The sequence below is a fragment of the Hyperolius riggenbachi genome, chromosome 6 (genome assembly GCF_040937935.1).
Source record: "Hyperolius riggenbachi isolate aHypRig1 chromosome 6, aHypRig1.pri, whole genome shotgun sequence".
Taxonomy (NCBI): domain Eukaryota; kingdom Metazoa; phylum Chordata; class Amphibia; order Anura; family Hyperoliidae; genus Hyperolius; species Hyperolius riggenbachi.
In genome coordinates, this window is record NC_090651.1 from 1,757,579 (window position 1) to 1,778,048 (window position 20,470).

General features: G+C 48.5%; 1 protein-coding gene across 1 annotated transcript in view; it reads right to left on the reverse strand.

Moving 5' to 3' along the window:
- DRAXIN (dorsal inhibitory axon guidance protein) overlaps positions 1–20,470 on the reverse strand; it is a 261,892-nt gene that overhangs the window by 75,573 nt on the left and 165,849 nt on the right. The window contains exon 3 of the mRNA XM_068238757.1: positions 12,995–13,182. Coding sequence (XP_068094858.1) covers positions 12,995–13,182 — 188 coding nt within the window. The remainder of the gene's footprint in view (positions 1–12,994; positions 13,183–20,470) is intronic.

A 20,470-nucleotide genomic window follows, 5' to 3' on the forward strand; every position in this document is an offset into this window, starting at 1 on the left:
TGCATATTGAACACATCTTCGTCTGCTGCCTATGCCCTTCAGTGTCCGCTGCCTCTCTCTTCCCCCCGACCCCTCTGTCCTCAGAAATTTTGAAGCTTTATAACGCTATTTAGCGTTATAAGTGTAAGGCACACTGCCTGCGCCATTTTTTAACACTTATAACGCTAAATAGCGTTATATAATGCAAGTCTATGGGGCGCCCTTCTTATTCATCTGGCGCTGTGCGCCATTTTTAACTGTCCCGCTCTGGATATACAATACTGAGGAACCCTCCTGTGTGTGGCCATCACTGGATATACGATACTGAGGAACCCTCCTGTGTGTGGCCATCTCTGGATATACAATACTGAGGAACCCTTCTGTGTGTGGCCATCTCTGGATATACGATACTGAGGATCCCTCCTGTGTGTGGCAATCTCTGGATATATGATACTGAGGAACCCTCCTGTGTGTGGCCATATTTGAATATACGATACTGAGGAACCCTTCTGTGTGTGGCCATCTCTGGATATACGATACTGAGGAACCCTCCTGTGTGTGGCCATCTCTGGATATACGATACTGAGGAACCCTCCTGTGTGTGGCCATCTCTGGATATACGATACTGAGGAACCCTCCTGTGTGTGTCCATCTCTGGATATACAATACTGAGGAACCATCCTGTGTGTGGCCATCTCTGGATATACAATACTGAGGAACCCTCCTGTGTGTGGCCATCTCTGGATATATGATACTGAGGAACCCTCCTGTGTGTGGCCATCTCTGGATATACGATACTGAGGAACCCTCCTGTGTGTGGCCATCTCTGGATATACAATACTGAGGAACCATCCTGTGTGTGGCCATCTCTGGATATACAATACTGAGGAACCCTCCTGTGTGTGGCCATCTCTGGATATATGATACTGAGGAACCCTCCTGTGTGTGGCCATCTCTGGATATACAATACTGAGGAACCATCCTGTGTGTGGCCATCTCTGGATATACAATACTGAGGAACCATCCTGTGTGTGGCCATCTCTGGATATACAATACTGAGGAACCCTCCTGTGTGTGGCCATATTTGAATATACGATACTGAGGAACCCTTCTGTGTGTGGCCATCTCTGGATATACGATACTGAGGAACCCTCCTGTGTGTGGCCATCTCTGGATATACGATACTGAGGAACCCTCCTGTGTGTGGCCATCTCTGGATATACGATACTGAGGAACCCTCCTGTGTGTGGCCATCTCTGGATATACAATACTGAGGAACCATCCTGTGTGTGGCCATCTCTGGATATACAATACTGAGGAACCCTCCTGTGTGTGGCCATCTCTGGATATATGATACTGAGGAACCCTCCTGTGTGTGGCCATCTCTGGATATACGATACTGAGGAACCCTCCTGTGTGTGGCCATCTCTGGATATACGATACTGAGGAACCCTCCTGTGTGTGGCCATCTCTGGATATACAATACTGAGGAACCATCCTGTGTGTGGCCATCTCTGGATATACAATACTGAGGAACCCTCCTGTGTGTGGCCATCTCTGGATATATGATACTGAGGAACCCTCCTGTGTGTGGCCATCTCTGGATATACGATACTGAGGAACCCTCCTGTGTGTGGCCATATTTGAATATACGATACTGAGGAACAGTGGTGCTCAGCAGAGCTCGAATATTCGAGTAGCTCGAATATTCTAGCTCTTTTTCAGCTATTCGAGCTCGGTATTCGAGCTCCGAATAGCTGTAGCTATTCGAATGGGCTATTCGAGTAAACGCGAATAGCCCATTCACTATTCGAGCTATTCGAGCAAACGGCGCTATTCGAGCTCGGTACCGAGCTCGAATAGCGTCATAGCCCAGATTGATGTCCTTAGAGCCAATCAGAGGGCTCCCAGGCCCTCTGACGGCAGCCAATCACAGAGGGGGACCCTGGCCAGCCCCTACCCTATAAATAGCGGCCGCCATGTTACGTTTCTCCGTCCTTGCCTGAGACTTGTACAGAGAGAGAGTTGCTCCTTTGTGCTTTGGCTTAGCAAGAGCTTTATTGTGGTCATTTACCTAGCGTTTTTGCTCACATACACCTCCTATACACACCTATATTGTTGTTAGTTAGTTAGACATTGTATTTTAGTTAGTAGCTTTTGTGTTACATAGAGACAGACACAGCTGCTGCAGGCTTACAGCTTTAGGCCTCAGGGCCTTGCCTGTGTGGGCAGCTGTCCTCCTGTCCTCTGTTTATTTCTCTCTATTCTATACCAGTATTTCTGCTTTCCTTTACTACTGATTGTATTAGTATTGTAGTTATATACTGTAACTGTACTAGGACACTCACTGTCACTGTTCATAGGCTACTAGCTGCTCCTGCGTGTGTGCACTCACTGTCTGTGTACACACTACACACACTCTATTTCCAAGTTCTGATAACTGATTGATTATTGTAATTGAATATTGTAATTAGTTAGTTGTACTCACTGTTACTACTTACTGTACTAGGAGTCTAGGACACTCAGTCACTGTTCATAGGCTACTAGCTCCTGCGTGTGTGCACTCACTGTCTGTGTACACACTACACACACTCTATTTCCTTCTGATAACTGATTGATTATTGTAATTAGTTAGTTGTACTTACTGTTACTACTTACTGTACTAGGAGTCTAGGACACTCAGTCACTGTTCATAGGCTACTAGCTCCTGCGTGTGTGCACTCACTGTCTGTGTACACACTACACACACTCTATTTCCTTCTGATAACTGATTGATTATTGTAATTAGTTAGTTGTACTTACTGTTACTACTTACTGTACTAGGAGTCTAGGACAATCAGTCACTGTTCATAGGCTACTAGCTGCTCCTGCGTGTGTGCACTCACTGTCTGTGTACACACTACACACACTCTATTTCCAAGTTCTGATAACTGATTGATTATTGTAATTGAATATTGTAATTAGTTAGTTGTACTCACTGTTACTACTTACTGTACTAGGAGTCTCGGACACTCAGTCACTGTTCATAGGCTACTAGCTCCTGCGTGTGTGCACTCACTGTCTGTGTACACACTACACACACTCTATTTCCTTCTGATAACTGATTGATTATTGTAATTAGTTAGTTGTACTTACTGTTACTACTTACTGTACTAGGAGTCTAGGACACTCAGTCACTGTTCATAGGCTACTAGCTCCTGCGTGTGTGCACTCACTGTCTGTGTACACACTACACACACTCTATTTCCTTCTGATAACTGATTGATTATTGTAATTAGTTAGTTGTACTTACTGACTGTTACTACTTACTTACTTACTGTACTAGGGACACTCACTCAGTCACTGTTCATAGGCTAGCTCCTGCGCGTGTTTGCGCGTGCGTGCACTCACTGTCTGTAGTGTACACACACTAAATTTACTTGTGATTACTACTGATTATTGTAAGTTGTAACTGCTAGTTGTACTTCCTGACTGTTACTACTTACTTACTGTACTAGGGACACTCACTCAGTCACCTCACCCACCAACCCACTCCATTAAAGTACCCCACTTTTCACCCGCCCTTTTAAAAAACTTTTGTCTATACGCCCAAAACATCGAAGATGTCTGGAAGTGGCAGCCAGCGCGGTTTGGGCAAGGGGAAGGGCAGCAAGGGAATCAGGAGGAGAGGGAGCAGCATTGTGGCAGGCCGCGGCCGCGCCACCATGCACAGTTCCGCAGCAGCAGCAGCAGCGTCAGTGGCTAACATTCCTCCTATAGCCACTGGCCGTGGACGCCTTGGGCGCCGCCCAGCAGGAGCATCTGCAACTCACGCTGCAGAGACACAGCAGCAGCAGCGTGTAGCACCTGCTCCGATTTTCCTCCAGCCGGGTCGGAAACGTCCCATTGAGGAAAAGCATGCAGACACTGTGGTGCAACTCATGACGGAGGATGAGCAGCCCGCCATCAGCTCTGCATCTGAGGCCTCCACCCTCACCACCACCACCACCACCCCTGTTCGCAGCAGCCGCCCAGCAGGGTCTGGGGAGGAGGCCAGTTCACCGTCACTCGCCGACCTGTCATTCAGCAGTCTTTTGACCCCAGGCATCATGAGTAAATTGTCTGCTGTTGTTGGCGATCTTGAGGAGGAGATGCTGATGGGCACTTTGGGGGATGAGGGATTGGACAGCAAGACTGTGGCGACAGTCAAGCAGCCCATCCATGCATCAGGAGAGGAGTTTGGGGGGTCCTCATCCCAGCAGGACATGTTTCAGGAGGGGGAGGATGTTGATGACCCGGTGACAGACAGAGACTGGGTGCCACCACCTCCAGGGGATGTCGTCCTCAGCAGCTCTGAGGAGGAGGAGGACGATGCGCTTGTGGGCCTTGCAAGGAGGCGCATCATTGCAAGCATTGGCAGCGTCCCACAGCCTGCTGGTGTCTCAGGCTCAGCAGCAGCAGCAGCAGCATCTGCCAGTACCACCACCAGCCGCACCCAAGCCCCCCAAGCCCCCCCCAAACCACCACAGGGAGACAGGCAGCAGCGCTTCCATGCCGTAGGGGGATGTTTCTGTCACCAATCTGGCGCTTTTTCACCATGCCCACAGTGTACAGCAAGTACGCCACTTGCAACCACTGTCAGCGGAAGTTGAGCAGAGGTGCAGACCCCTTAAAGTTCTGCACCAGCTCGCTCATCAACCACCTTGCTGCGAAACATTTCCACCAGCATCAGGAGTTCCAGAGGCTGAAGGCATCTGGTGCTGGCAGTGGCACCACACCCATCACTGCACAGCCTTCAGCAGCAGCAGCAACAGCAGCCACCCGCCCTCCTGCTCCTCCAGCAGCACCAGCAGGAGTGCGGAAACGCACTGCTCCTCCCCCCTCTGCAACTCCTGCCGCCGACACTGAGGCCTGTTCTGGCAGCCAGTCCTCAGTGGCCTCCTCCGCTGTGTCTGCTGATTCCCGTGCCAGCAAAAGGCCACGCCAGAGCCTTTTGAGCGAGTCCTTCCAGGGGGTGGTTAGGGCTCTGCCTCCCAGCAGCCGTCGCGTGCGGCAGCTGAACGGCTTGCTGGCACGGGCCATGTGCTCCCAACTCCTGCCGTACACGCTCGTGCAGGAGGGGAGCGACATTCGTGCGCTGCTTGCTTGCGCAGCCCCAGACTGGCAGCTCCCCAGCAGACACTTTTTCTCCCGCAAGGCCATTCCTGCACTGCACCGCTTTGTGATGGCCAATGTGGAGCGAGGGCTGGAGCACGCGGTTGGTGAAAGGGTCCACGTCACCATGGACTCCTGGAGCAGCTGCTTCGGGACAGGCCGCTACCTGTCCTTCACTGTCCACTGGGTCAGCTTGGTGGAAGGGGGTGAGGATGGGAGAGCAGCAGCGGGCACAGCAGCAGCAGCAACACAGTGGGTGGTGCCACCCCGCAGGGTCAGGGGAACTGCAGCAGGTTCCTCCGATCCTCTGCCATCCTCCGGCACACCTGGCCAAACCCCCCGCCTCAGCAGCAGCGTGAAGGCCCGCCACTGCCAAGCGCTGCTGCACTTGGTCAGCCTTGGGAAGACCAAGCTGACGGCAACCCATGTGTTGGCCAAACTCCAGGAGCAGGAGAGGATTTGGCTGACCCCCAGAGGCCTCAGAGTCGGAGAGGTGGTGGCCGACAATGGGGCCAATCTGGTTGCCGCAATAGACAGGGGAAACCTGACCCACATCCCCTGTCTTGCCCACGTGCTGAACCTGGTGGTGCAGAAGTTCTTGCGCACCTACCAGGGGATGGGCGAACTGCTGGAAACGGCAAGGAACGTTGTGCGTCACTTCCGGCGCTCGGCTGCAGCCTGTGCGAGCCTGGAAGACGTGCAAAAGGAGCTGGATCTGCCACGCCATCGGCTGATCCTTGACGTTCCGACTCGCTGGAACTCCACCCTGGCGATGTTGGAGCATCTGGTTGAACAGAAGCGCGCTGTCAAACAGTACCTTGCCCTGGCCACTGTTTCCGCCGCTCAGAGAAGGGACAAGACCAGCAACATCCCGTCCATCGTCCCCGATGATGACTGGAGGCACATGCAGCAGGTGTGCTTAGTGCTGGCTCCCTTTCTGCAGGCCACTAACATGGTGAGCAGGGACCATGCTATGGTCTGCGAGTGGGTGCCCCTGGTTTGTCTGCTGAACAGGGCCCTCGATGCTTTGCTGGAACAGGGAGCGGCAGCCTTGGACCAGCAGGAGCGGCAAGCAGCTGCACAGTCCACCTCTGAGGGGGAGGAGGAGGAGGACTTGGTGGAGGTCCCTGACCTTGCTGGTGATGAGGGGGAGCAGCACAGTGCAGCTGAGTTGGTGCGGGGGTGGAGAGAGGATGAGGCTGACGAGGCAGAGGAGGAGGATGAGGACAGCAGCACTGCCGTCGATGTGCCAGCAGACGTGGCCCGCCTCTTCCCAATGGCAGCGCACATGCTGACGTGCCTGCGCAGAGACCCCAGGGTGATCCAGATGAAGCAGAGGGAGGACATCTGGATCAGCATGATGTTGGACCCACGCCTCAAGGGGAAGTTGAGCCAGTTCCTGCCGCCTGCAGGAGGAGACCCAGCGCAACAAATAAGGAGCTTGCAGCAGGCCCTTGTTGAGCGCTTGGAGGAAGCCTTCCCCCAGCCTTCCACCCCCACTGTCCAGCAGCCAGCACAGAGGCAGCAGCAGGTGCCTGCATCCAGCAGCAAGCGCCCCACAGACCTGCTGTCTCTCAGCCACGAGCTCTACAGGACTGTAGAGGCTCCGGCAGCAGTGACTAGAGAGGAGGTGCATGCAGCAGCATCCTCCACCGGTCACAGCCAGCGCCTGACCCGCATGGTGGCTGACTACATGGGGTCCTACAGCGGGCTTGACAGCGATGCCCCTGTTGATCCCATGGAGTATTGGGTCAAGCGCCTGGAGATCTGGAGCGAGCTGGCGCAGTACGCCCTGGAAGTGCTGTCCTGCCCCCCTTCCAGCGTGCTGTCCGAGCGCTGCTTCAGTGCAGCTGGTGGTGTGGTCACCGAGAAACGCTCACGTCTGTCTCACAAGTCTGTGGACAGACTGACGTTTCTCAAGATGAACCAGGCGTGGGTGGAAGGCGAGTTCCTGGCCCCTGTTGTCGGCGAGAGGGGGACATGAACTGGCTAAGAACCATCGTTAATGTGCCTTACCACCCTTTACCACCTCCTGGCTCCTGCTCACTAAGCCAGCCTGGTTCACTTTGACTATTACGTCGCCTGCAGCGACACATTTTACACCTACAGTGGGCTGCTGTGTACTGCCCTTCTGCTGTCTGTCTGTGTTTCCCACTGCCAGGGTACACAGATTTACCTTCTGCTGCCACTCTGCCACCAGCTATTACGTCAAACAATAGCTATATATCTGTGTAATTTGTTTTACAAACAAAGCCAAAAAACCATAAAAAAAAAAAAAAAAAGGTTTAATTTTTCTGAGGTGCCCGGGTTGAAAACTGTGTTGTCCCAGTTGTGTATTGGACACGATGTGGGCTGCACGACCGCTGTCTGGGACCTCCTGCCTGCTGTGTTTATTTACAGCCCTGGTATCACCGCTAGGTACCAGGGCTATTATGTCACGCTGCCTGCCTGCTGCCACACTCACACTACTCCTCCATTCCTCCTGCTGATGCTGCTGTCTGTCTGTGTTTCCCAACGCCAGGGTACACAGATTTACCTTCTGCTGCCACTCTGCCACCAGCTATTACGTCAAACAATAGCTGCTCACATTACTCCTCCATTCCTCCTGCTGCTGCTGCTGCTGTCTGTCTGTCTGTGTTTCCCAACGCCAGGGTACACAGATTTACCTTCTGCTGCCACTCTGCCACCAGCTATTATGTCAAAAAATAGCTATATCTGTGTAATTGGTTGTAAAACCAAAACTACAAAACCATAAAAAAAAAAAAAAAAAGGTTTAATTTTTCTGAGGTGCCCGGGTTGAAAACTGTGTTGTCCCAGTTGTGTATTGGACACAATGTGGGCTGCACGACCGCTGTCTGGGACCTCCTGCCTGCTGTGTTTATTTACAGCCCTGGTATCACCGCTAGGTACCAGGGCTATTATGTCACGCTGCCTGCCTCATTGACTGCCTGCTGCCACACACTCATCCTCCTCCTCCTGCTGCTGAATTTACCTCCTGCTGTCTGTGTGTTTCCACTGCCAGGGAGCACATACAATGGCGCTTCCAACATGCGTGCGCCACCAGCTATTTGTTACGCTCAAAAATAGCTGCATTTCTTTAAAAAAAAAAATTTGAAAAGAGAAATAAGTGAAGAAGAAGACGATATAGAAGAAGATGAAGAAGATGAAGAAGAAGAAGATGAAGATGATGAAGAAGAAGAAGATGAAGATGATGAAGAAGAAGAAGATGAAGAAGAAGATGAAGATGAAGAAGATGAAGAAGATGAAGAAGATGAAGATGAAGAAGATGAAGAAGAAGAAGAAGATGAAGAAGAAGATGAAGAAGATGAAGAAGAAGAAGAAGAAGAAGATGAAGAAGATGAAGAAGAAGAAGATGAAGATGAAGAAGATGAAGAAGATGAAGATGATGAAGAAGATGAAGAAGAAGAAGAAGATGAAGAAGTTGAAGATGAAGTAAATGTAGAAGAAGAAGAAGAAGAAGATGAAGAAGATGAAGAAGATGAAGAAGAAGATGAAGAAGATGAAGAAGAAGATGAAGAAGATGAAGAAAAAGAAGATGATGAAGAAGAAGATGATGATGAAGAAGATGAAGAAGAAGAAGAAGAAGATGAAGAAGATGAAGATGAAGAAGATGAAGAAGAAGAAGATGAAGATGATGAAGAAGAAGAAGATGAAGAAGAAGATGAAGATGATGAAGAAGAAGAAGATGAAGAAGAAGAAGATGATGATGAAGAAGATGAAGAAGATGAAGAAGATGAAGAAGAAGAAGAAGATGAAGAAGTTGAAGATGAAGTAGATGTAGAAGAAGATGAAGAAGAAGATGAAGAAGATGAAGAAGAAGATGAAGAAGATGAAGAAGAAGATGAAGAAGAAGATGAAGAAGATGAAGAAAAAGAAGATGAAGAAGATGATGATGAAGAAGATGATGATGAAGAAGATGAAGAATAAGAAGAAGAAGACAATATAAAAGAAGAAGATATAGAAGAAGATATAGAAGAAGAAGATATAGAAGAAGAAGAAGAAGATATAGAAGATAAAGAAGAAGAAGAAGAAGAAGTATATACAGTACTGAACAAATTTCTGGACACAACTTCTCTTTTCAACTTTTTTTTTTTAAAGGAACATCCCCACATAATCACTTGCTGTTGTTACTTGGAAAAAAAGAGGTTTCTTGCATCATTCACCCTCAAAACAAGTGTTGGAAGCTATTTAAGGCCATTTCGAATAGCCAGCTCGAATAATGAGCTCGAATACCGACTCGAATAGTGAGCTCGAATTCCGAGGTCGAATCGAATAGTAAAAATTATTCGACTCGAATATTCGACTGATCTCGAATAATTTACTATTCGAATTCGACCTAACTCGAATTTTGAAAAGGGGTATTTGAGCACCACTACTGAGGAACCCTCCTGTGTGTGGCCATCTCTGGATATACGATACTGAGGAACCCTCCTGTGTGTGGCCATCTCTGGATATACGATACTGAGGAACCCTCCTGTGTGTGGCCATCTCTGGATATACGATACTGAGGTACCCTCCTGTGTGTGGCCATCTCTGGATATACGATACTGAGGAACCCTTCTGTGTGTGGCCATCTCTGGATATACAATACTGAGGAACCCTCCTGTGTGTGGCCATCTCTGGATATACGATACTGAGGAACCCTCCTGTGTGTGGCCATCTCTGGATATATGATACTGAGGAACCCTCCTGTGTGTGGCCATATTTGAATATACGATACTGAGGAACCCTCCTGTGTGTGGCCATCTCTGGATATACGATACTGAGGAACCCTCCTGTGTGTGGCCATCTCTGGATATACGATACTGAGGAACCCTCCTGTGTGTGGCCATCTCTGGATATACGATACTGAGGAACCCTCTTGTGTGTGGCCATCTCTGGATATACGATACTGAGGAACCCTCCTGTGTGTGGCCATCTCTGGATATACAATACTGAGGATCCCTCCTGTGTGTGGCCATCTCTGGATATACGATACTGAGGAACCCTCCTGTGTGTGGCCATCTCTGGATATACGATACTGAGGAACCCTCCTGTGTGTGGCCATCTCTGGATATACAATACTGAGGAACCCTTCTGTGTGTGGCCATCTCTGGATATACGATACTGAGGAACCCTCTTGTGTGTGGCCATCTCTGGATATACAATACTAATGAACCCTCCTGTGTGTGGCCATCTCTGGATATACAATACTGAGGAACCCTCCTGTGTGTGGCCATCTCTGGATATACAATACTGAGGAACCCTCCTGTGTGTGGCCATCTCTGGATATACGATACTGAGGAACCCTCCTGTGTGTGGCCATCTCTGGATATACAATACTGAGGATCCCTCCTGTGTGTGGCCATCTCTGGATATACGATACTGAGGAACCCTCCTGTGTGTGGCCATCTCTGGATATACGATACTGAGGAACCCTCCTGTGTGTGGCCATCTTTGGATATACGATACTGAGGAACCCTCCTGTCATATAGCCAATTTGCAAAGTGAACACAGCTCCACTCCACCACTTCCACTGCAGTGCTCGACCCAGGTTAGCAAGACCAAAGGATGCAGTACAGAAGGGAAGGTCCGCACTTGCCAGATTGAAGTAACCTTTATTAAGGACATATCCAGATTAAAACTCGGCAGGCATCATAGCTGACATGTTTCGGACTCAAACGTCCTTAATCATAGCTCATACACAAATGGCAGTTTGAACACATAAATAGGGATGTAAATGCATGGTACCCGCCCCAAGACCATCCCAATTGGGGAGTGGTTACATATCAAGGGGGGGGGGGTGTCTGCAAGGTACCATCCCCCGCCCACACATACAAATCAAAGCATCAATACAACAAACATTAAAATGCATATATAGAAAAATATGTATATACAAACTAAAAACCTGGAGCATGTAGCCTAGAAGGTTCCCAAAGGGAAAAGAGCAACCAGTGACAGCAAGGACAGCCGAAAGAAGGCCAGCATGGAGGAGCAGGACCAGTAGCCTATTCACCATAGATCTGGGGGTCAGATGGCAAGGTTCTTTTTAGGTGATAGTAGCCAAATCCCATCTTGCATTTAGGCCATGCGGGACCCTAGTATTCAACTTAAAAATCCATTCTGCCTCCTTTCTCAAAAGTCTCTAATAGAGATCCCCCCCCCCCCCCCCCCCTCTTAGACGGTATTACTTTCTTAATCCCACAGAAGGAAAAGCTGGTCATGTTCCCTCCATGGATCTCACGAAAATGCCTGGCGACATTGGTGATATGTGTAGTATGCCAGGCCCCAAATAATGTTCTGCCACCCTCTGCCTCAAAGGCCTAGTAGTGCACCCCACATATTGCAGTGAACATGCTGCACAGGAAATGAGGTACACCACATATCTGGTTCCGCAATGAATAAACTGTGAAATGGGGAAACTCCTGCCACTAGAGGCAGAGACGGCAGTTTTGGATTTTACATGGACATGGCAATATTTACAGGTCGCCAAACCGCACCTATGGGAGCCAACCGTGGTCAGCCACGTTTTACCTGTGACCCCCGTGTTAAACAAACTGGGGGACAAAACTTGTCCCAAGGTTGGAGCACGTCTACTTGCATATCTAACTCCATCGCTGAGGATATTGGAAAGGTCCGTGTCGGCTCGGAGCATAGGGAGATATTTTGCAATGATCCCATTCACTTGTTTGTACTCATCTGAATATGTGGTGACAAAGGTTGGTTTCTGGGGTTCGGGATTCTGTGGTACCCGAGGATTAACCAAGTCTGTTCTAGACTTCTTGGCCACTCTATCCCTTCCCCTCTTGATACACCACCCTGGGTACCCTCTAGCCCTTAGACGGAGTTCAGCTGTATTCAACTCCTGTTCCATATGGTCGACATCAGAGCAGTTGCGCTTTACCTTCGTGAACTCACCCACAGGAATACCACGAATAGTATGTATAGGGTGGCAACTATCAGCTCTTAAGACTGTGTTGCCACTAGATGGTTTCCTGTAGGTGGTGGTCAGGATGCTACTCCGCTCAGTATCCCCTCTCAATTCCAGATCCAAGTAGCTAATAGAGCAGAGAGCCAACTCCCACCACATGTGTGAATTGGAGGTTCAAGTCATTTGAATTGAAGTACTCCATCAGGTCCCCAACCTGTTCCACGTCACCCTTCCAAATGACCAACAGATCGTCGATGTACCTCCCGTACCACACAACGTCCTCCATGCAACGGCAGGCACTCCCAAAGACATAGCGCTCCTCCCACCATCCCATGTAGAGATTGGCTAAGGATGGGGAAAACTTAGCTGTGATATACATTTGAGTAGCACTGATCTACGTTTCTGGAATTTTTTCACGGAAAGTTAAGTTTCATTTTTAGAAGTGTGTTATTCACATCACAGGTGAATTTAAGTAAAAGTGTTATTTTTAGTGGGACGGTTTTATTGCCATGAGGTCCCCATTATTCTTCCATCTGGCTTTGTCATAAAAGTGAAAAAGCTCTTTCCTTCTCCTTCCTCTTGGATAAATTAGCAGTGTTGTCCTACATACTGCAGGAAAGATTGTCTCCTGAGCCCTGATCTGAAGAGTGGAGGGCTGCCAGGCAGAGGGTATTGTGAGAAATGATCCCATGCTGTGCATTGGGCCTCACCAATTCTGCGCTAAGAACAAAAGGCCTTTACTTTTCAAAGCCATGATTGTGCCTGGAGAAACTTCTCTAATATTAATCCACCTCCTCCGGATCGGATCATCTCCTGCTGCAGAATATTTCTAATTAGCTGAATCTGAGGCTCTGCTCCCTAAACCAGCTGGCGAATGTATGCCTGGCCAGCCAGCCTGTGATATAATATGACATACAATCAGTGAGCAGGACCTAAAGAGACAATGTCTACCTTACGCCGGGAGGTCACCACCATGGCTGTAGGCTTCTCATTAATAAACACTGGTCTGGCTGTGCTGAATGAAGACTCAGTGGCAGGAGCAGCACCAGAGGTCATCTCCACATGGGTGGAATGGCTGGGATCACGAAAGCTCAGGTCTTCTTTTAGCAGACTGCTGGGCTCAGCTTCAAAGCCTCTCCCTGGAAAACAGACGTACAGATTAGGGGCCTGATTCACAAAGCGGTGCAAACTTTTTCGTGGACTGTTGCGCGCGCAAAGTGCCGCGATTCGCGGCAAATTGTGCGCGCAAAAGTCCGCGAAAAAGTTTGCACCGCTTTGTGAATCAGGCCCTAGAGAGGAAGATTCACCACCGGGGAAGTCTCATGTGCTGGAATCTTCCAGTATGCTATGTCTACAGTGATAACAAGGAGGCAGGAGAGGGAACAACCCGCACATCAATCCCCAACATCTACAGCGCCCCCAAAAGTCTGGACATATAAAGCCAAAACAAAAGAAGCTCTTATTCTGAATAAATAACATATCTTGTACATTAGTCTGATGGGTTGAGGCATCCATCGAAGACATTTCTTCACCACACCAGTTTTTAATCTCCTCTCGTTATTTCTCCCATTGATGCTCTATGACCCTCAGGGCCATATTACCCACAAGGCAGATGAGGCAATCACCTTGGCCCTTGTGTGCCTGACCTTTGTGTGGCAGTGATGGGTACTGGATCACCAGATCACTGGCAAACTTTTTGAAAATCACGCAACCTTATCGGTTCTCTGGTGAATACCACTGAAGTCTATGTAAAGCGAAGTTTGGTTGGAGTTCTGCCCAAGTCATACAGGCTAAGTAACGGACTCGGGAAGTCTGGCAGTGGGGGTCCGGGAACATGTATCAGTGACAGAAAAATAAAAATGGTAAAAATACTGTTGGGTGGGGAGAGGCAGTGGTGCTCATCACGAGGAACTCGTTTTTTGCAATCATAAGGTCGTAATCGGCATTAGTGATCTGCTCTCGATCACTTGTGATTGCACTCGTTACCCGACTCGTCATCACTAGTCGGTACTCGTGATCAGGGCTGCTCAAATCCGGATCCGGGAGACATCCGGATAGTTCTATCCGGATATCTTCCAGTTACCCTGCGAGGGGTGGGGGAGAGGCGTCAATCTTACCTTTCTGACGTCTTCTTCGGTCCGTCCCTCGGCGCCTCCCACAATGCGGTCCGAGTGGTGGTCACGTGATTACAAACACTTCTTCCTTCCGGGTTGAAGAAGGAAGTGTTTGTAATCACATGACACACGTGGAGCGCATCGTGGGAGGCGCCGAGGGACGGACGAAGAAGACGTCAGACAGGTAAGATTGACCCTCCCCCGCCCCACACAGGTAACTGGGAGATATCCGGATGTCTCCCGGATCCGGATTTGAGCAGCACTGCTCGTCATTGAAAACCCACCGACTTTAGTGGTTAATAGCAAAGGCCCCTTACATGCTACAAACACGAGAATATCAATTCTAAAGTTTCATAGGAAAAAAGTATACATTTAAATGTGGTAAATGACAGACTGTCATGTTCTTCCTCTTGTTCCCACTGTTCTTCTTAACATATCTGGCACATTTGGTGTTTCTAGCATGTAAGGGAGCTTTGCTATTAACCGCTAAATTCGGAGGGACCACCCAACCCCCTATCAAAAAGCAGTAGTTATGGCCATATTGGATTCATTCCCTGCTGGCTGCTGACTGTTAGTGAGAGCAGGGCCAGACTTGCTGCAGATAGGTGTCATGATCGCTGCTGCAGCAGGTATTGCTGGAAGTAGTAGTGCTGCAGCTCAGGCAGTTCTGATCTCTTTCCATGCAAGCTGCATAGCTTTGTCTGCCTTTCCCTGCTGTCAGCTTGTGACTGATTATCATTCACCTGTGTGGGAATCTGCATGTCTGCTCCCATTGGATGACCTCAGTATAAAGATCTGCTTCCTGCAGGACTCCTCGGGTTTTCATAGCTTCAGTTTAAGCCCGTCTTGCTGTCGCTTCAGCCCCCGATCGTGTTTCTTGTTCTAAAAGATACTTTGCTGGTTTTGCATCATATATTGGTTCATTGCCCATATATATGCATACCAGCACGTTTATTATTTTCCTTGTATTCGTGTTACGTTGATACATCAGTGACGCTGATATATACGTACACAAACTGTTTATATCCTGTGTTCAGTTAGTCAGTTTTCCAGCACGTTTTGGTAGTTTGCGCGTATCGTGAGCACCCGTGCTGAGCTAGTATCCTGCTCCTGGTCCTGTTTGTGGATTGCGTTCATCTCTGCGAGGAGATAACGAATCCTTCTGAATCCTGTCCTGTTACCGTTTGTGGATTGCGTTTATCTCTGCGAAGAGATAGCGAATCCTTCTGAGTCCTGTTCCCTGTATTACTCCAGTCCTAGTCAGCGTTCCTGCTTATGTCATATATCGGTTCATTGCCGATATATACATATGTTAGTCAGACGTTACAAATAGTTTCATTGATAGCTGTAATTGCAATACGCTAGGAAATCATACTTATTGTATATTTATCTGTGTTACGTTCATCTATCTTGATCCTGCTATTTCCTGACTATCCTGTCATGTCTTTGTGAGGCACGCCATCGCCGCTACGCTTTAGCTGCCTCATTACAGTCTGTCTTGTTGTGGACGCTTACTGTCACTAAGTAGCGGCTAGTAGTGTTGGGCGAACATCTAGATGTTCGGGTTCGGGCCGAACAGGCCGAACATGGCTGCGATGTTCGGGTGTTCGACCCGAACTCCGAACATAATGGAAGTCAATGGGGACCCGAACTTTTGTGCTTTGTAAAGCCTCCTTACATGCTACATACCCCAAATTTACAGGGTATGTGCACCTTGGGAGTGGGTACAAGAGGAAATTTTTTTTTAGCAAAAAGAGCTTATAGTTTTTGAGAAAATCGATTTTAAAGTTTCAAAGGGAAAACTGTCTTTTAAATGCAGGAAATGTCTGTTTTCTTTGCACAGGTAACATGCTTTTTGTCGACATGCAGTCATAAATGTAATACATATAAGAGGTTCCAGGAAAAGGGACCGGTAACGCTAACCCAGCAGCAGCACACGTGATGGAACAGGAGGAGGGCGGCGCAGGAGGAGAAGGTCACGCTTTGAGACACAACAACCCAGGCCTTGCATGAGGACAAGAAGCGTCGGATAGCAATTTGCATTTTGTCGCCATGCAGTCATAAATGTAATACAGATGAGAGGTTCAATAAACAGGGACCGGAAACGCTAACCCATCACAGATGTTCATTGTTCATGTTACTTGGTTGGGGTCCGGGAGTGTTGCGTAGTCGTTTCCAATCCAGGATTGATTCATTTTAATTTGAGTCAGACGGTCTGCATTTTCTGTGGAGAGGCGGATACGCCGCCGATCTGTGACGATGCCTCCGGCAGCACTGAAACAGCGTTCCGACATAACGCTGGCTGCCGGGCAAGCCAGCACCTCTATTGCGTACATTGCCAGTTTGTGCCAGGTGTCTAGCTTCGATACCCAATAGTTGAAGGGTGCAGATGGATTGTTCAACACAGCACACGCCATCTGACATGTAGTCCTTGACCATCTTCTCCAGGCGATCGGTGTTGGAGGTGGATCTGCACGCTTGCTGTTCTGTGGGCTGCTGCATGGGTGTCAGAAAATTTTCCCACTCCAAGGACACTGCCGATACCATTCCCTTTTGGGCACTAGCTGCGGCTTGTGTTGTTTGCTGCCCTCCTGGTCGTCCTGGGTTTGCGGAAGTCAGTCTGTCGGCGTACAACTGGCTAGAGGAGGGGGAGGATGTCAATCTCCTCTCTAAAGTCTCAACAAGGGCCTGCTGGTATTCTTCCATTTTGACCTGTCTGGCTCTTTCTTCAAGCAGTTTTGGAACATTGTGTTTGTACCGTGGATCCAGAAGGGTATAAACCCAGTAATTGGTGTTGTCCAGAATGCGCACAATGCATGGGTCGCGTTCAATGCAGTCCTAGGCCGAAGAGGTCATAGCCTAGGGTCACAAAACCTGTTTATTGGGCAATTTCAATGGTGGCGAGTAAGACGTACATAAATCGCAGCAATGGCCGTTAGCAACGTCTGAATCTCACGAAATGTCTCATGCAGGTAGAAGACATATTGTTAGACTTGGGCTCCAAAGATGGGTTCCCTACATCTCTGCAAACCAGTTACAGGGCTCCAAATTTGGTAAAATCCCCCATAGGCTTTCATTGGGCCTCCTATTTACAGTTCCAAAATCTCACATCTTTTCAAAGGGCAATTGCTCAGCAGTGGCAAATTTTCTAGCATTGTAGGGACCCTTTGGGGGAACATGACTGGTGAGTTTCGGGCCCCTAGGCCGAAGAGGTCATAGCCTAGGGTCACAAAAACCTGTTTATTGGGGCTATTTCAATGGTAGTGATGGTGACGTACATAAATCGCAGCAATGGCCGTTAGCAAAGTCTGAATCTCACGAAATGTCTCATGCAGGTAGAAGACATATTGTTAGACTTGGATTCCAAAGATGGGGTCCCTACATCTCTGCAAACCAGAGTTACAGGGGTCCAAAATTGGTAAAATCCCCCATAGGATTTCATTGGCTCCCTATTTCACTTTCCAAAATCTCACATCTTTTCAAAGGGCAATGGCTCAGCAGTACCAAATTTTCTAGCATTGTAGGGACCCTTAGGGGGAACATGACTGGTGAGTTTCGGGCCCCTAGGCCGAAGAGGTCATAGCCTAGGGTCACAAAAACCTGTTTATTGGGGCTATTTCAATGGTAGTGATGGTGACGTACATAAATCGCAGCAATGGCCGTTAGCAAAGTCTGAATCTCACGAAATGTCTCATGCAGGTAGAAGACATATTGTTAGACTTGGATTCCAAAGATGGGGTCCCTACATCTCTGCAAACCAGAGTTACAGGGGTCCAAAATTGGTAAAATCCCCCATAGGATTTCATTGGCTCCCTATTTCACTTTCCAAAATCTCACATCTTTTCAAAGGGCAATGGCTCAGCAGTACCAAATTTTCTAGCATTGTAGGGACCCTTAGGGGGAACATGACTGGTGAGTTTCGGGCCCCTGGGCCGAAGAGGTCATAGCCTAGGGTCACAAAAACCTGTTTATTTGGGCTATTTCAATGGTAGTGATGGTGGCGTACATAAATCTCAGCCATGGCCGTTAGCAACGTCTGAATCTCACGAAATGTCTCATGCAGGTAGAAGACATATTGTTAGACTTGGATTCCAAAGATGGGGTCCCTACATCTCTGCAAACCAGAGTTACAGGGGTCCAAAATTGGTAAAATCCCCCATAGGCTTTCATTGGGCCTCCTATTTACCGTTCCAAAATCTCACACCATTTCAAAGGGCAATGGCTCAGCAGTGGCAAAACTCACCAGTCATGTTCCCCCTAAGGGTCCCTACAATGCTAGAAAATTTGGTACTGCTGAGCCATTGCCCTTTGAAAAGATGTGAGATTTTGGAAAGTGAAATAGGGAGCCAATGAAATCCTATGGGGGATTTTACCAATTTTGGACCCCTGTAACTCTGGTTTGCAGAGATGTAGGGACCCCATCTTTGGAATCCAAGTCTAACAATATGTCTTCTACCTGCATGAGACATTTCGTGAGATTCAGACTTTGCTAACGGCCATTGCTGCGATTTATGTACGTCACCATCACTACCATTGAAATAGCCCCAATAAACAGGTTTTTGTGACCCTAGGCTATGACCTCTTCGGCCTAGGGGCCCGAAACTCACCAGTCATGTTTCCCCTAAGGGTCCCTACAATGCTAGAAAATTTGGTACTGCTGAGCCATTGCCCTTTGAAAAGATGTGAGATTTTGGAAAGTGAAATAGGGAGCCAATGAAATCCTATGGGGGATTTTACCAATTTTGGACCCCTGTAACTCTGGTTTGCAGAGATGTAGGGACCCCATCTTTGGAATCCAAGTCTAACAATATGTCTTCTACCTGCATGAGACATTTCGTGAGATTCAGACTTTGCTAACGGCCATTGCTGCGATTTTTGTACGTCACCATCACTACCATTGAAATAGCTCCAATAAACAGGTTTTTGTGACCCTAGGCTATGACCTCTTCGGCCTAGGGGCCCGAAACTCACCAGTCATGTTCCCCCTAAGGGTCCCTACAATGCTAGAAAATTTGCCACTGCTGAGTAATTGCCCTTTGAAAAGATGTGAGATTTTGGAACTGTAAATAGGAGGCCCAATGAAAGCCTATGGGGGATTTTACCAAATTTGGAGCCCTGTAACTCTGGTTTGCAGAGATGTAGGGAACCCATCTTTGGAGCCCAAGTCTAACAATATGTCTTCTACCTGCATGAGACATTTCGTGAGATTCAGACGTTGCTAACGGCCATTGCTGCGATTTATGTACGTCAGACTCGCCACCATTGAAATTGCCCAATAAACAGGTTTTGTGACCCTAGGCTATGACCTCTTCGGCCTAGGACTGCATTGAACGCGACCCACGCATTGTGCGCATTCTGGACAACACCAATTACTGGGTTTATACCCTTCTGGATCCACGGTACAAACACAATGTTCCAAAACTGCTTGAAGAAAGAGCCAGACAGGTCAAAATGGAAGAATACCAGCAGGCCCTTGTGGAGACTTTAGAGAGGAGATTGACATCCTCCCCCTCCTCTAGCCAGTTGTACGCCGACAGACTGACTTCCGCAAACCCAGGACGACCAGGAGGGCAGCAAACAACACAAGCCGCAGCTAGTGCCCAAAAGGGAATGGTATCGGCAGTGTCCTTGGAGTGGGAAAATTTTCTGACACCCATGCAGCAGCACACAGAACAGCAAGCGTGCAGATCCACCTCCAACACCGATCGCCTGGAGAAGATGGTCAAGGACTACATGTCAGATGGCGTAGCTGTGTTGAACAATCCATCTGCACCCTTCAACTATTGGGTATCGAAGCTAGACACCTGGCACAAACTGGCAATGTACGCAATAGAGGTGCTGGCTTGCCCGGCAGCCAGCGTTATGTCGGAACGCTGTTTCAGTGCTGCCAGAGGCATCGTCACAGATCGGCGGCGTATCCGCCTCTCCACAGAAAATGCAGACCGTCTGACTCAAATTAAAATGAATCAATCCTGGATTGGAAACGACTACGCAACACTCCCGGACCCCAACCAAGTAACATGAACAATGAACATCTGTGATGGGTTAGCGTTTCCGGTCCCTGTTTATTGAACCTCTCATCTGTATTACATTTATGACTGCATGGCGACAAAATGCAAATTGCTATCTGCACGCTTCTTGTCCTCATGCAAGGCCTGGGTTGTTGTGTCTCAAAGCGTGGCCTTCTCCTCCTGCGCCACCCTCCTCCTGTTCCATCACGTGTGCTGCTGCTGGGTTAGCGTTACCGGTCCCTTTTCCTGGAACCTCTTATATGTATTACATTTATGACTGCATGCCGACAAAAAGCATGTTA